The following is an 11,638-nucleotide window of genomic DNA, read 5'->3' as shown; positions in this document are numbered from 1 at the left end:
TGCAGCAGGATGGATGGAACTGGAGAGCATTATGCTAAGTGAAATAAGCCAGGCAGTGAAAGAAAAATACCACATGAACTCACTCATTTATGAATAATAAAGAACATTATAACCTGATGAACAAAAAGATAGATACAGAGGCAGAGAAGCATTGAACAGACTGTCAAATTATAGTGGGAAGGCTGAGAAGTGTTAGTGGGTGGTGGGTAAGAGATCAACTGAAGGACTTGTATGCATGCATATAAGCATAACCAATGGACACAAGACACTGGGCGGAAGGGGTGAGGGCATGTGCAGGTGGGTAGGGGAGGCTGGGGGAAGGTAAATTGGGAAAAAAAGGAGACATATGTACTACTATTTATAATATTTTAAACAGTAAAAAAATAATTAAAAAAGAAATGGGCAAAGGACCTAAATGGACACTTTTCAAAAGTGGGCATAGAGAAGGCCAAGAGATATATGAAAACATGCTCAAAGTCACTAATCATCCAAGAGATGCAAATCAAAACAACAATGAGGTACCATCTCACACCTGTCAGAATGGCTATCATCAACAAATCAACAAATGACATGTGCTGGTGAGGATGTGGAGGAAAAGTGACTCTTGTGCACTGCTGGTGGGAATGCAGACGGTGCAGCCATACTATGCTGCTGTAAAAAAAGAAGGAACTCTTACCATTTGCAACAGCATGGATGGAACTGGAGAGCATTATGCTAGGCAAAATAAGCCAGTCAGAGAAAGATAAATATCACATGATCTCACTCATTTGTGGAATATAGTGAACAACATAAACTGATGAACAAAAATAGAATCAGAGACAAAGAAGCACCAAACAGACTGTCCAACCTATGAGGGAAGGTAGGGGAGGGTGAGAGGGTAGAAGATCAACCAAAGGACTTGTATGTATGCATATGAGCATAACCAATGGACACAGACAGTAGGGGGGTAAAGGCATGTGCATGGAGGGTGGGGCTGGAGCTGGCGGGGAGAGGTCAATTTTTGGCAGTTTGCTTTCTGAAATTTCTACTTGCTCATACTAACTTTTTTACCCCCACTGGTTAGTAGCTTGGCATAGTCAGAAAGTTATTAAAGCCTGAGTTGAGTTTGTGTCTTTCAGCAAGTTTTGCCAGGAGTGATAGGGGCATGAATGCTAAGGACCAATTTTTATGAGGAGTCTTGTTAGATCATGCATGTGATGTAAATTTGAACTACAAATTCAAGTGAGAAAAAACCTATGATTATGAAATTGAGGCTTTTTTTCTTTTTTCTCATAGCTATTAAATCTATCTGTCCTAGATTATAAAGACTAGCAATCTATGTAGTCAGAGTATCAATGGCTGTTATCAATATAATTTCCAGTTCCCTTTTATTGTTTCCTTTGTGTGAGAGGATCACAACAGTGCATAGAAGAAAAGCAGACTTGAAGAGTAACTTGCAGCTAGATTGATATTTATTGCCATGTAATGGGTAGTAAACAAATATAAAAAGCAGATATGCATATTAATGCCTTTGGGTAACAGACCAAATAATGGGCTTTTCTTCATTGGCATTTAAATACAGTCAAACCTTTCTCTACCATCTCCAATTTATGAACAATTTGGTTCTCAGCCAAGTTGTGCACAGAAAAAATGTCTAGGTTGTGAAACCAAACTTTGGTTTTTGAAAGATCTCTCAGGCCACAAAAAAAGGAGAGAAGGCTTTTGTTGTTGGGGGAGTCAAAGGTTAGCACAATTTTAAAACATAAATAGGCCATCTAGTGCAACTATTGCTAAGAGCGTGAAAGAAATAATGATCACAGGCAGTTGAAGAGGTATAAAAACTGTTGTTGATTTGGATAAATAAAAAGCAGTTAGCCAGTGTCAGCATTTTGGAGGCAGCAATATATAAACAAACAAAGATGCTGCATGGTGACCTGAAGGATACCCCTGGAATGAGTACTGAAAGTGACTTAAGGCTAGCAGGAGGTGGTTCGGTAAACTTAAGAAAAGAAATGTTTATTTGTAGATTAAACAGTACATTAGACATGTACTGTATATAAGAAAGATTAAAATGGAATCATTTGTGGCTGGAATGGATTAATTCAATTTACATTATTTCTAATGGAAAAAAATCATTCGGTTTTTGAACAAATTGCTTCTCAAACAGCCTATCTGAATGAATTGAATTTGAGAACCGAGGTTCCACTGTATATGATTAGAGTCATTGATATGATGGCTTACACATGTTATTCCTCATATAATATGTGTCTCTGTCACAAAGTGATGAGTGTAGCAAGTAATCATGTTAGAATTAAGTTAATAAACCTCTTTATAAAAAATAATCACTTTTCCTTTGTTTTTTTCCCAAACTTATTATGCTTTGTTAATAAATTAATTTCCAGTTCTCAAAATTAAATCAATCACCGCTATATATTTTTTACTCTGACTTTTTTTGTATGACAGAATAAATAACAAGATGAGAGTAACTGTGATTTTATTATAGTCATCTTTGTCCTACTTCATGCATGCCAAAGCCTTTGTCTCTTTGCCTTTCTTCTTCCTTATTCCTCTGCAGGAGGTTGCTCTAAAAATAGCTCCAGAAATAGATGTTATACACATGGTCAGATTGCTGAATCATTTAGTTCTTTTGTGAAGTTTAAGAATGTGGAAAACACTGAGCAGAATAGGACAGGCATATTTATCAAATGGCAAGTTATGCTTTTGAAGAATAAAGAATTATAATCTCAATAATCTTGTAGTTTTATTTAAATCTATTTTAAAATGATTATATTTATAAATATATAAAATGGTTTTGAATCTTCAAAAAAGTTTTGAATGTGATTCTCAGAATTGCATTTTGTTAAATATAATAAATTTGAGACTATGAGCAGATTAATAATAAATGAGCTATAAATATTTTATATATAAATATTTTATTTCATTATCTTCTCATCTTAGGTATGTTAACATTATTGCTTCTTTGCAATAGTTTTTCTGCCTATGATATTGTTATCTCCAGAAAAAAACTGTTGAGTTTAATGCTTGATAATGAAATATGGTGATTTTTTTTCTCAAAGTGAGGATTTAGCTTTTTTATATCATTTCTTCCTTCCCCATCATTCCAAAATAATTAAACATTTTTGGTAAACAGATTATTCAATACTGATTCCCCCATAATTGTAATGCTAAGAATTCCTTACAAAGTATATCTCTGAATTGCTAGAAAAATTAAGGAAAAGTTATAATTTTATTTAAAAAAATGAAATTTGGAACAACAAAAATGATTGTAATTATTTTGCTTGTTAAACTGCTGTAAAGACTGTCTATTGAAGTGGTTATATATGTAGTTGAATTCTGATTTTTAGCTTTTCAATTTATTGTGAATATTTTTCATAGCTCTATAGGTCATGACAGTTATTGATTTTGAAAATTTGATAAAACCTGCTAAAATTTTATTTTATAAATGAAGATAAATGTAAAACATTACAACTTAATTAAATAAAGTTTAAAAAACCTTTCTCATAAATTATCACCTGATGTAATTTGATTTTATATTTTAATAGCCAAAAAATATGTCTTGAAAGGTGTCTGTAGTTTCTGGAGATGGTAGGCTGGAGCTCAAAGAGACAAAAAAATAGTTTTTTTAAGATGCCTTGATTTAGTGGAATTCTAGGCTACTGCTTCTCAGTTTCTTCCAGTTGAATGCCAGCAAACAATGCTAGTGCCTAGCAATATCTCAGGCAGATTCCAGGAAGAACTGGAAAACAGATTCCCCCAGAGTTCAGAGAGGGCTTTCAGTTAGGTTGTGACTCCATACTTCTGGGGAGCAGATAGGAAGCAAGCTACCATTTTCTTTGGAAAATAGAGCCATGAAATAAAATTAGCTCTACTACTAGTCTATCACTCCTCCTTCCCTCTCATTTCTGGGAATATCAGAGCGTGAGGTAGCTGGTAGAGCTGGTTCAAGAAGTTTGCCAATATGTGGAGCCTATCACCCACTGAGGGGACTTCTTGTTCTACAGACTTATTTTTTGACCATGGTTGATAAACTCTAAAAATCACTAACTCACAGCTATGGAACAGGTTTTTCAGGGGTGGGCCTGAGAATGGTCATGCCAAATGAATGGTGCATTTACTGGGTGATTTGATAGCTGCAATTATATTCGTTTTACACTCGTTAGGGCCTAAGGCAGTGATGGCGAACCTATGACACGTGTGTCACAGGTGACAGGCGAACTCATTTTTTTATTTTTTTATTTGTTAAATGGCATTTAAATATATAAAATAAATATCAAAAATATAAATCTTTGTTTTACTATGGTTGCAAATATCAAAAAATTTCTATATGTGACACGGCACCAGAGTTAAGTTAGGGTTTTTCAAAATGCTGACACGCCGAGCTCAAAAGGTTCACCATCATTGGAAGGGGTTGAGAGAAGGTTGGAGGACCCCTGTGCTGTTTTAAAAAGCAGAGTACTGGAAGTCAGGGTAAATGGAATCTTGTGCTCTCAGCCTCTAGGATAGTATGAAATCCTGAGTCACCTTCCCATCCACTTCCACCCTGCCCCTGCGGCAATCTCAACTGTATACTTTTTCTTATGTGAATAATGATATTACAGACTAACCTTCCTCTTAAGACTCTGTTACTCCATATGTCATACTTTTCAGAAGGTTTGTGTCTTTTTACTTAATGAGATTAGGTAACTTCGTTTTTATTTTATGATTTTTAAAAAATCATTTAGGCCCTGTCTGGTGTAGCTCAGTTGGTGTTGTCGTGAGCACCAAAAGGTTACTGGTTAGATTCCCAGTCAGGTACATGCCTGGGTTGTGGGCTCGATCGCCAGCATAGGGTGTGCAGGAGGCAGATGATCAGTGTTCTGCTCTCACGTCAGTCTTTCTCTCTTTCCATTTCTCTCTCTCTAAAAATCAATAATTTGGGCCAAAGATTTCAATATTTGCTGAGTGTAACTAACTACATGTAAACAGCAGAGGTTTGCTTTTGGGTGCTATACCTTAACAGTAAAGGGTAAATTTCCAATTACAAGAACCTCCAATTCTTGCTTAGAATGGAAATTGCCTTTATGGTGCCCTTCAGTGACACTATGATCTGCGTTTAGTTTTATGGAGGAATTGTTTGTGTTTTGTTCATTTGTAACTGAGTGGTATATTTCCAAAGGTTTGAGAATCATGAAGTAAATTGCTTTGAAATTCTCAGTACTATTTGGAAAGCGAATTGCATAAATTTAAAATTTAAAGCATTAGAATGGCTTTCTTTTAAAAATGATTTTTAACAAATGTTTGATCATATGACGTTTGTGCTACAGTGCAAATGCTGAAGAAGCATTTTGGCTTCTTTCCCAAAAGCATGCTTAAGAGGTTAGCGGCAGCATTTCTCTGTTCCCTTCAGTGCTTTACCTTGTGAGTGGTGCAGCTTGTTCTGCGGATGTACTGAAACCCTCCCCTTTAATCTGCAGTGGAGAAGAATGGAGCCCAATGTCCAGGAGAAATCTATGGTCTAGCAAGGTTGCAGTGAATAGAGATGACTATTTATTTCAACAGCTGAGCAAGAAGACATTTATAATATTTCTTTTGCTTTCGGCTGATCAATTTTTGCTTTCTGTTTCCTTCTAGAGAGATGTGGATAATTTGCCCTGCCTCCAACGTCTGTTTCTCAGCTTCAACAATATATCTAAGTAAGTGGAAACTCCCAATTTGTCATTTACTAATAATATGATAGTGTGGTTTGCAGTGTTTTAAATTAAGATTATAAGTACCTTGGAGAATTTATTGACATGTGAGATTTTTAAATTGGAAAATGATAGGGCCATCGGTGACAAAGTTCTTTGTGGAAAAACAAAGCTCTGCTGTATATCAGTGCCTTTCATACTAAAATAATGAAATTTATGTAATGTGCTTTTTATTTCATTATACTTTAGAGTTTCTCTCTTGTAAAATGTGGAAATTTAAACATACATTTTGCTGTCTTTTGTTTGACACTTACTGCACTAGTCAGTTGAATTAGAATTTCTTTCATAAATTACCTACTAAGCAGTTTTGATATAGTTGGCTATATTTGTCAGAGACATTTGCTAATTAGGCCATAACTTTTAACTTAGTATCCCTACTTAGAATGAGTGCTGCCAAGAGACTATACCAATGTGTGTGTGTGTGTGTGTGTGTGTGTGTGTGTGTGTGTATATATATGAATATAAACTTTGCTTTACAAAGATTTGAAGCATATAATTCTTTATATTGTAATAAAGTTTCATTCACTGTCAGTGTGGGAGATTTTAGAACTGGAGCTGAAACAAGCAGTCAGACTTTTCAGTGAGAAGGGACCTCTATTCCTTCTCTAATTCTTTCCTTCTCCTTCTTCCCCCTGGCCACTTAGTTTGAACTAGGTTTTATAACTACCCCTAAATTCTTTAGTTTTACTTCAAGGCTGTTCTTTGAACCTGCTTTTATAAGATGGTAAGAATTAAGTATAAAAGAGTTTAGAACACATCTCTTCTTGGCCTCTAGGCCTATGCTTCTGATTATTAAAAACTAGTTTAGTTTTTGTGCGTTTTCTATTTGCATCTTTTTTCCTCCTCCATCAGACTTGTATTACCTGTATCCCTGTGCTATATCTCTAAATGTTAGAGATTAAATCCAGATGGTGAACTTTACAAATAAGCATTATTTCAAAGAAGATACCTTGAATCTCTCTTTTTTATTTTCTGTGGAAAAGGCATTAATGTTTTCTGTAAGACTTTTTTTTTCAGTTTGTGTCGAATGCTCTTCCATCTGCCTTTCTATCTTGTTGAGGAGGTAGGATTTATTTTTCAATGGCAGTGCAAGGGACACTCAACTTTTTAAAGGGAATTTCTACCTAAAGGCCATTAACATCTGTTTTGAGAAGTTAGTTCCTTATTCTCACAATATGTTGTTTCTCATGTGTCACAGTATTAACTGTTTAAGGTGCTGCAAACACCCTAAGTCCCCAAGCCTGTGGTGAAACTCAATACTATGCTTCTTGTATTGTTTATGGGAATAATTTAAAGAGAGACATAAATTTGGGTATACAGATTATGATACTCCCAGATTCCCAGGACATTTGAACTTCTGAACTCCTGGTGCACCCCAGAACCAGCTCAAACTGGTTCTACCCTGTTTCTAGCAAGACCTGGAAGCAAAGTTTGCGAGCAACACTTGTGAACACCACTCATGAATGATACTTGCGCACCCTTAACTGCTACCCCATGGAACCAAAGGACCAAACATGGCCAGATCCTGAACATCGGATGGATCCCTTTCTTAAGTGAAGAGTCCATTGTCCAGGAAGATCCAGTGCTGAAACCCCTTAATCCTGCCCCAAACCCTTGGTGGGGAAGACAGATTTGAGTCTTGCCTCCTATCTCCTTGTTATTCCACTTGTAAAACAAAAGCCTTTTCTCAAAAGCTGGTGCCATAGTCTTGGCTTCTATGTGCATCTGGTAACGAGCCTTTGCTCAGTGACACTGGGTCTGTAGGGAGTGGGTAATTATAATTCAGTTAGTTAAACTTAGTTGTGGCAATATTAGAAAATGTAAATCAGCCTGGAAGTGAAGAAAGCCTTCCCAGAGGTAGATGGTACCAGCACTGAACTCTAAGTGCAGAGTAGGCCTTAGCAAAGTAAAGGGTCCTGGGACATTAAAGGCACAGGGCATACTTGGGCAAAGCTGATGCAGCGGGCTCAGGGTGGACTCACTAGGCCTACTCCATGGGAAACTGCAGTGAGCCTTGCCTTCCCCCTCTTTACTTCCGCCCAACCCCCCACAACCATAACAACCCTGGGCCTTCCTCCGGCTCACAGAGTGCTGAAGGGGACTGCCAAAGTACATTTTTTGATGATTACCTTAAGAGAAATATTCTGTGGTTAATCAAGGGAAGTACCTAAATTTCATTATTCACCTCTTCTTCTGGGGTGCTGTTTGGCTGATTCATTTTGTTCTTCTTGGCTCTCATGCTCATGATTTCCAAGTAATGATTGTATTTTTTTCTAGTGGTTCTTATTTTATGAATGAGGTAAAGTTTTCTTTGATTTCTAGAATTTACTTTTTTTCTTGGAGCTAATACCTGTATTTGTTTTCTAAACAAAAGAAAGAAACAAAAATGCTCTTTCTTTCTTTATTTCTATCATTTTTGCATGGTAGTTTATAATTATAAATGAGAGTCTAGATCAGGGGTGGGCAAACTTTTTGACTCAAGGGCCACAATGGGTTCTTAAACTGGACCGGAGGGCCAGAACAAAAGCATGGATGGAGTGTTTGTGTGAACTAATATAAATTCAAAGTAAACATCATTACATAAAAGGGTACGGTCTTTTTTTTCAATTGTTTTATTCATTTCAAATGGGCCGGATCCAGCCCGTAGGCCGTAGTTTGCCCACGGCTGGTCTAGATGGAGTTTTTTTTCCTCAACAAGAGTTAAAGTGGGAGGCAGGGGTTGGCTATAAGGGGTCAGTGAGAGAAAAAAAAGGGACATATGTAATACTTTCAACAAGAAAGATTACAAAAATAAAGATCCAGTTGTTTCTAAACATAAAAAAAATCACCGTGAATGCAAATTGTGAGTACAGGATTTCTGTCTGCAGGGGATACAGGATAGGGAGGAGGGGGGATGTTTACCCAGTCAGATTTCCCTTAGAATGTGCACAAAGAACTTGCCTTCTGGGAATGCAGGTGCTTTTTTCATCTTTGCCACCTATATCATGTTTATTTTATTCCTTTGGCATTACCTTTGAAGGAGAGAAAAACAGAAAAAAATCTGTTGGATGGCGATGGACATTATTTGAATAAAGCACTTTTGATGTTTCTCTGGCCTGAGCCCTCTTGCAACCTGGGAGCCCTCGTGGGATGTCTGACTGAAGGCTTAGGCCCACATGTCATAGTGACTGGTTGACCAGTCGACTGTCTGCCCCCTGGTGGTCAGTGCACATCATAGCGAGCAGTTGAGTGGCCTCAGCATATCATTAGCATGTTACACTTTGATTGGTTGAACAGCCGACTGGACACTTAGCATATTAGGCTTTTATTACTAGGTGTACCGGTTAATAATGCAGATTTTTTTCATTAAATGCTTTAAAAGTGATGATTTCAATGTGAAAGATAAAGAACGTCCAGGTCAACCGAAAACTTTTGAAGACCAACAATTACAAACATTATTGGATGAAGATGCGTGTCAAACTCAAAAACAACTTGCAGAAAGATTAAACTTTGCTCAGCAAACAATTTCCGATTTTTTACAAGCAATGGGAGAGATTTTAAAGGAAGGAAAATGGGTGCCACATCAACTGAACGAAAGACAATTGGCAAACCGAAAAGTCATCAGTAAAATGTTGCTTCAATGGCACAAAAGAAAGTCTTTTCTGCATCAAATTGTGACTGGTGATGAAAAGTGGATTTATTTTGAGAATCCCAAATGCATAAAATCATGGGTTGATCCAGGTCAACCATCAACAATGCCTGCAAGGCCAGATCGCTTCGGAAAGAAGACAATGCTCTGCGTTCAGTGGGATCAGGAAGGTGTGGTGTATTATGAGCTTCTAAAACCAGGTGAAACCGTTAATACGGATCACTACCGACAACACATAATCAATTTGAAGCACACTTTGATAGTAAAACAACCAGAATGGGCCAGAAGACACAGCAAAGTAATTTTGCTTCATGATGACGCACCATCACACACTTCAAAACCAGTTAAAGACATGTTAAAAAATCTTGCCTGGGAAGTATTAACCCACCCGCTGTATTCACCAGACCTCGCGCCTTCAGATTACCCCTTGTTCCGATCGATGGCACACACACTTTCTGAGCAGCACTTCAAAACATACAAAGAAGTGGAAAATTGGGTCTCTGAATGGTTTGCCTCAAAACAAGAAATGTTTTATTGGGACAGTATCCACAAATTACGTGAAAAATGGGGAAATGTTTAGCTAAAAAAAAAGATTGCGATGGACAAAGCACTTTTGATGTTTCTCTTGAAATTACCGTGTTTTCTTTGATTACAAAATCTGGCATTTAAAAAAAAATATATTTTATTGATTTTTTACAGAGAGGAAGGGAGAGGGATAGAGAGTTAGAAACATCAATTAGAGAGAAACATCGATCAGCTGCCTCCTGCACACCCTGTACTGGGGATGTGCCCACAACCAAGGTACATGCCTTGACCAGAATCGAACCTGGGACCCGTCAGTCGCAGACTGATGCTCTATCTGATGCCCTAGCCAAACCGGTTAGGGCACAAAATCTGGCATTATTAACTGGTACACCTAGTATATAGGATGCCTTAGTTATACTCTTTATTTCTAATGGCATATATAGACATTTAAAGGGTCAATTCTTTAAGTACAAAAATACAAACAAATGCTGATATGGATTTTATTTATAACACTAGAAGCCCGGTGCATGAATTTCATGAATGGGTGGGGTCCCTAGACCTGGCCGGTGTTCAGGGTCAATCAGAGACAGGCTAATTGGGGCTGGGCTGATTGGGGCTTGCAGGCCAAGGGGAGGGACAGGTAGGGAGAGACTGTGGGTGGTTGGCCACAGGCCCCAGGTGGGAGCTGGCCCTTGGCCACCCTGGGAAAGGGACCACGTCTGCCGCCACCCACCCCAGGTTCCCTGCCGCAGCCCGGGCCTGGGGGCAGAATCCCTGGGAGGTTGGCTGGCTGGGGGAGATGGGCTGTGGGAGTGCACTGACCATCGGGGGTAGCTCCTGTGTTGAGTATCTGCCCCCTGATGGTCAGTGTGGTCATAGAGACCGGTTGTTCCAGTTGTTCCAGTCGTTCGGTCGTAATGGTTGCTTACGTTTTTATATATATATATTATGAAGAAACTTCCCAGGAATTCTCCCATATGCTCTTATTGTAGTCAGAAGGTTAAATTTTCATTAGTATAAGGGTAATTTATTTGTATGTATATGTGGGTGAGTTTTTATAGAAAAGGTTATTGAACTAAAATTAAAGGAAATCCTGTGAGTAGGCTGCTTGCACACTTAGTTTCAAATTGGGTTCACAAATACACAGCTGAGAGGTTAATAACTATTATGGAAGTGTATTAACATTTCTATTTTATTTTATTTAATTTATTTTATTGTGGTTTGCATTTTCTTTTTGTTTCATTTAAATTGTTTATCGTTTAAAGTAATACATGATTCTCCTTTTTGCCCATTGACCTCTCCCCAGCTGCTCCCACACCCCAGCACATGCCCTCACGCTCCTACTGTCTGTGTCCATTGGTTATGCTCATATGCATGCATATAAGTCCTTTGGTTGATCTCTTACTCTCTTACCTGCCCACCTTCCCTCATAGGTTGGACAGCCTGTTCTATGCTTTTATGTCTCTGACTCTGTTTTTGTTCATCAGTTTATGTTGTTCATTATATTCCACAAATGAGTGAGATCATCATGTGATATTTATCTTTCTCTGACTGGCTTATTTTGCTTAGCATAATGCTCTCCAGTTCCATCTATCCTGTTGCGAATGGTAAGAATTCTTCTTTTTTACAGCAGCATAGTATTCCATTGTGTAGATGTACCACAATTTTCTAATCCATTCATCTGCTGATGGGCACTTAGGCTGTTTCAAAATCTTAGCTATGGTAAATTGTGCTGCTATGAACATTTCTGAGCAGCTCT

General features: G+C 37.8%; 1 protein-coding gene across 2 annotated transcripts in view; it reads left to right on the top strand.

Moving 5' to 3' along the window:
• Positions 1–11,638, top strand: part of LRRC49 (leucine rich repeat containing 49) — a 232,482-nt gene that overhangs the window by 57,600 nt on the left and 163,244 nt on the right. For both annotated transcript variants that reach the window (XM_006776066.2, XM_006776068.2), the window contains exon 8: positions 5,611–5,672. In XM_006776066.2, coding sequence (XP_006776129.1) covers positions 5,611–5,672 — 62 coding nt within the window. The remainder of the gene's footprint in view (positions 1–5,610; positions 5,673–11,638) is intronic.

This window comes from Myotis davidii, unplaced genomic scaffold, assembly GCF_000327345.1.
Source record: "Myotis davidii unplaced genomic scaffold, ASM32734v1 scaffold1069, whole genome shotgun sequence".
Classification (NCBI taxonomy): domain Eukaryota; kingdom Metazoa; phylum Chordata; class Mammalia; order Chiroptera; family Vespertilionidae; genus Myotis; species Myotis davidii.
Note: the sequence above shows the minus strand (reverse complement) of the source record. Positions and strands in the feature narration are given on the sequence as shown.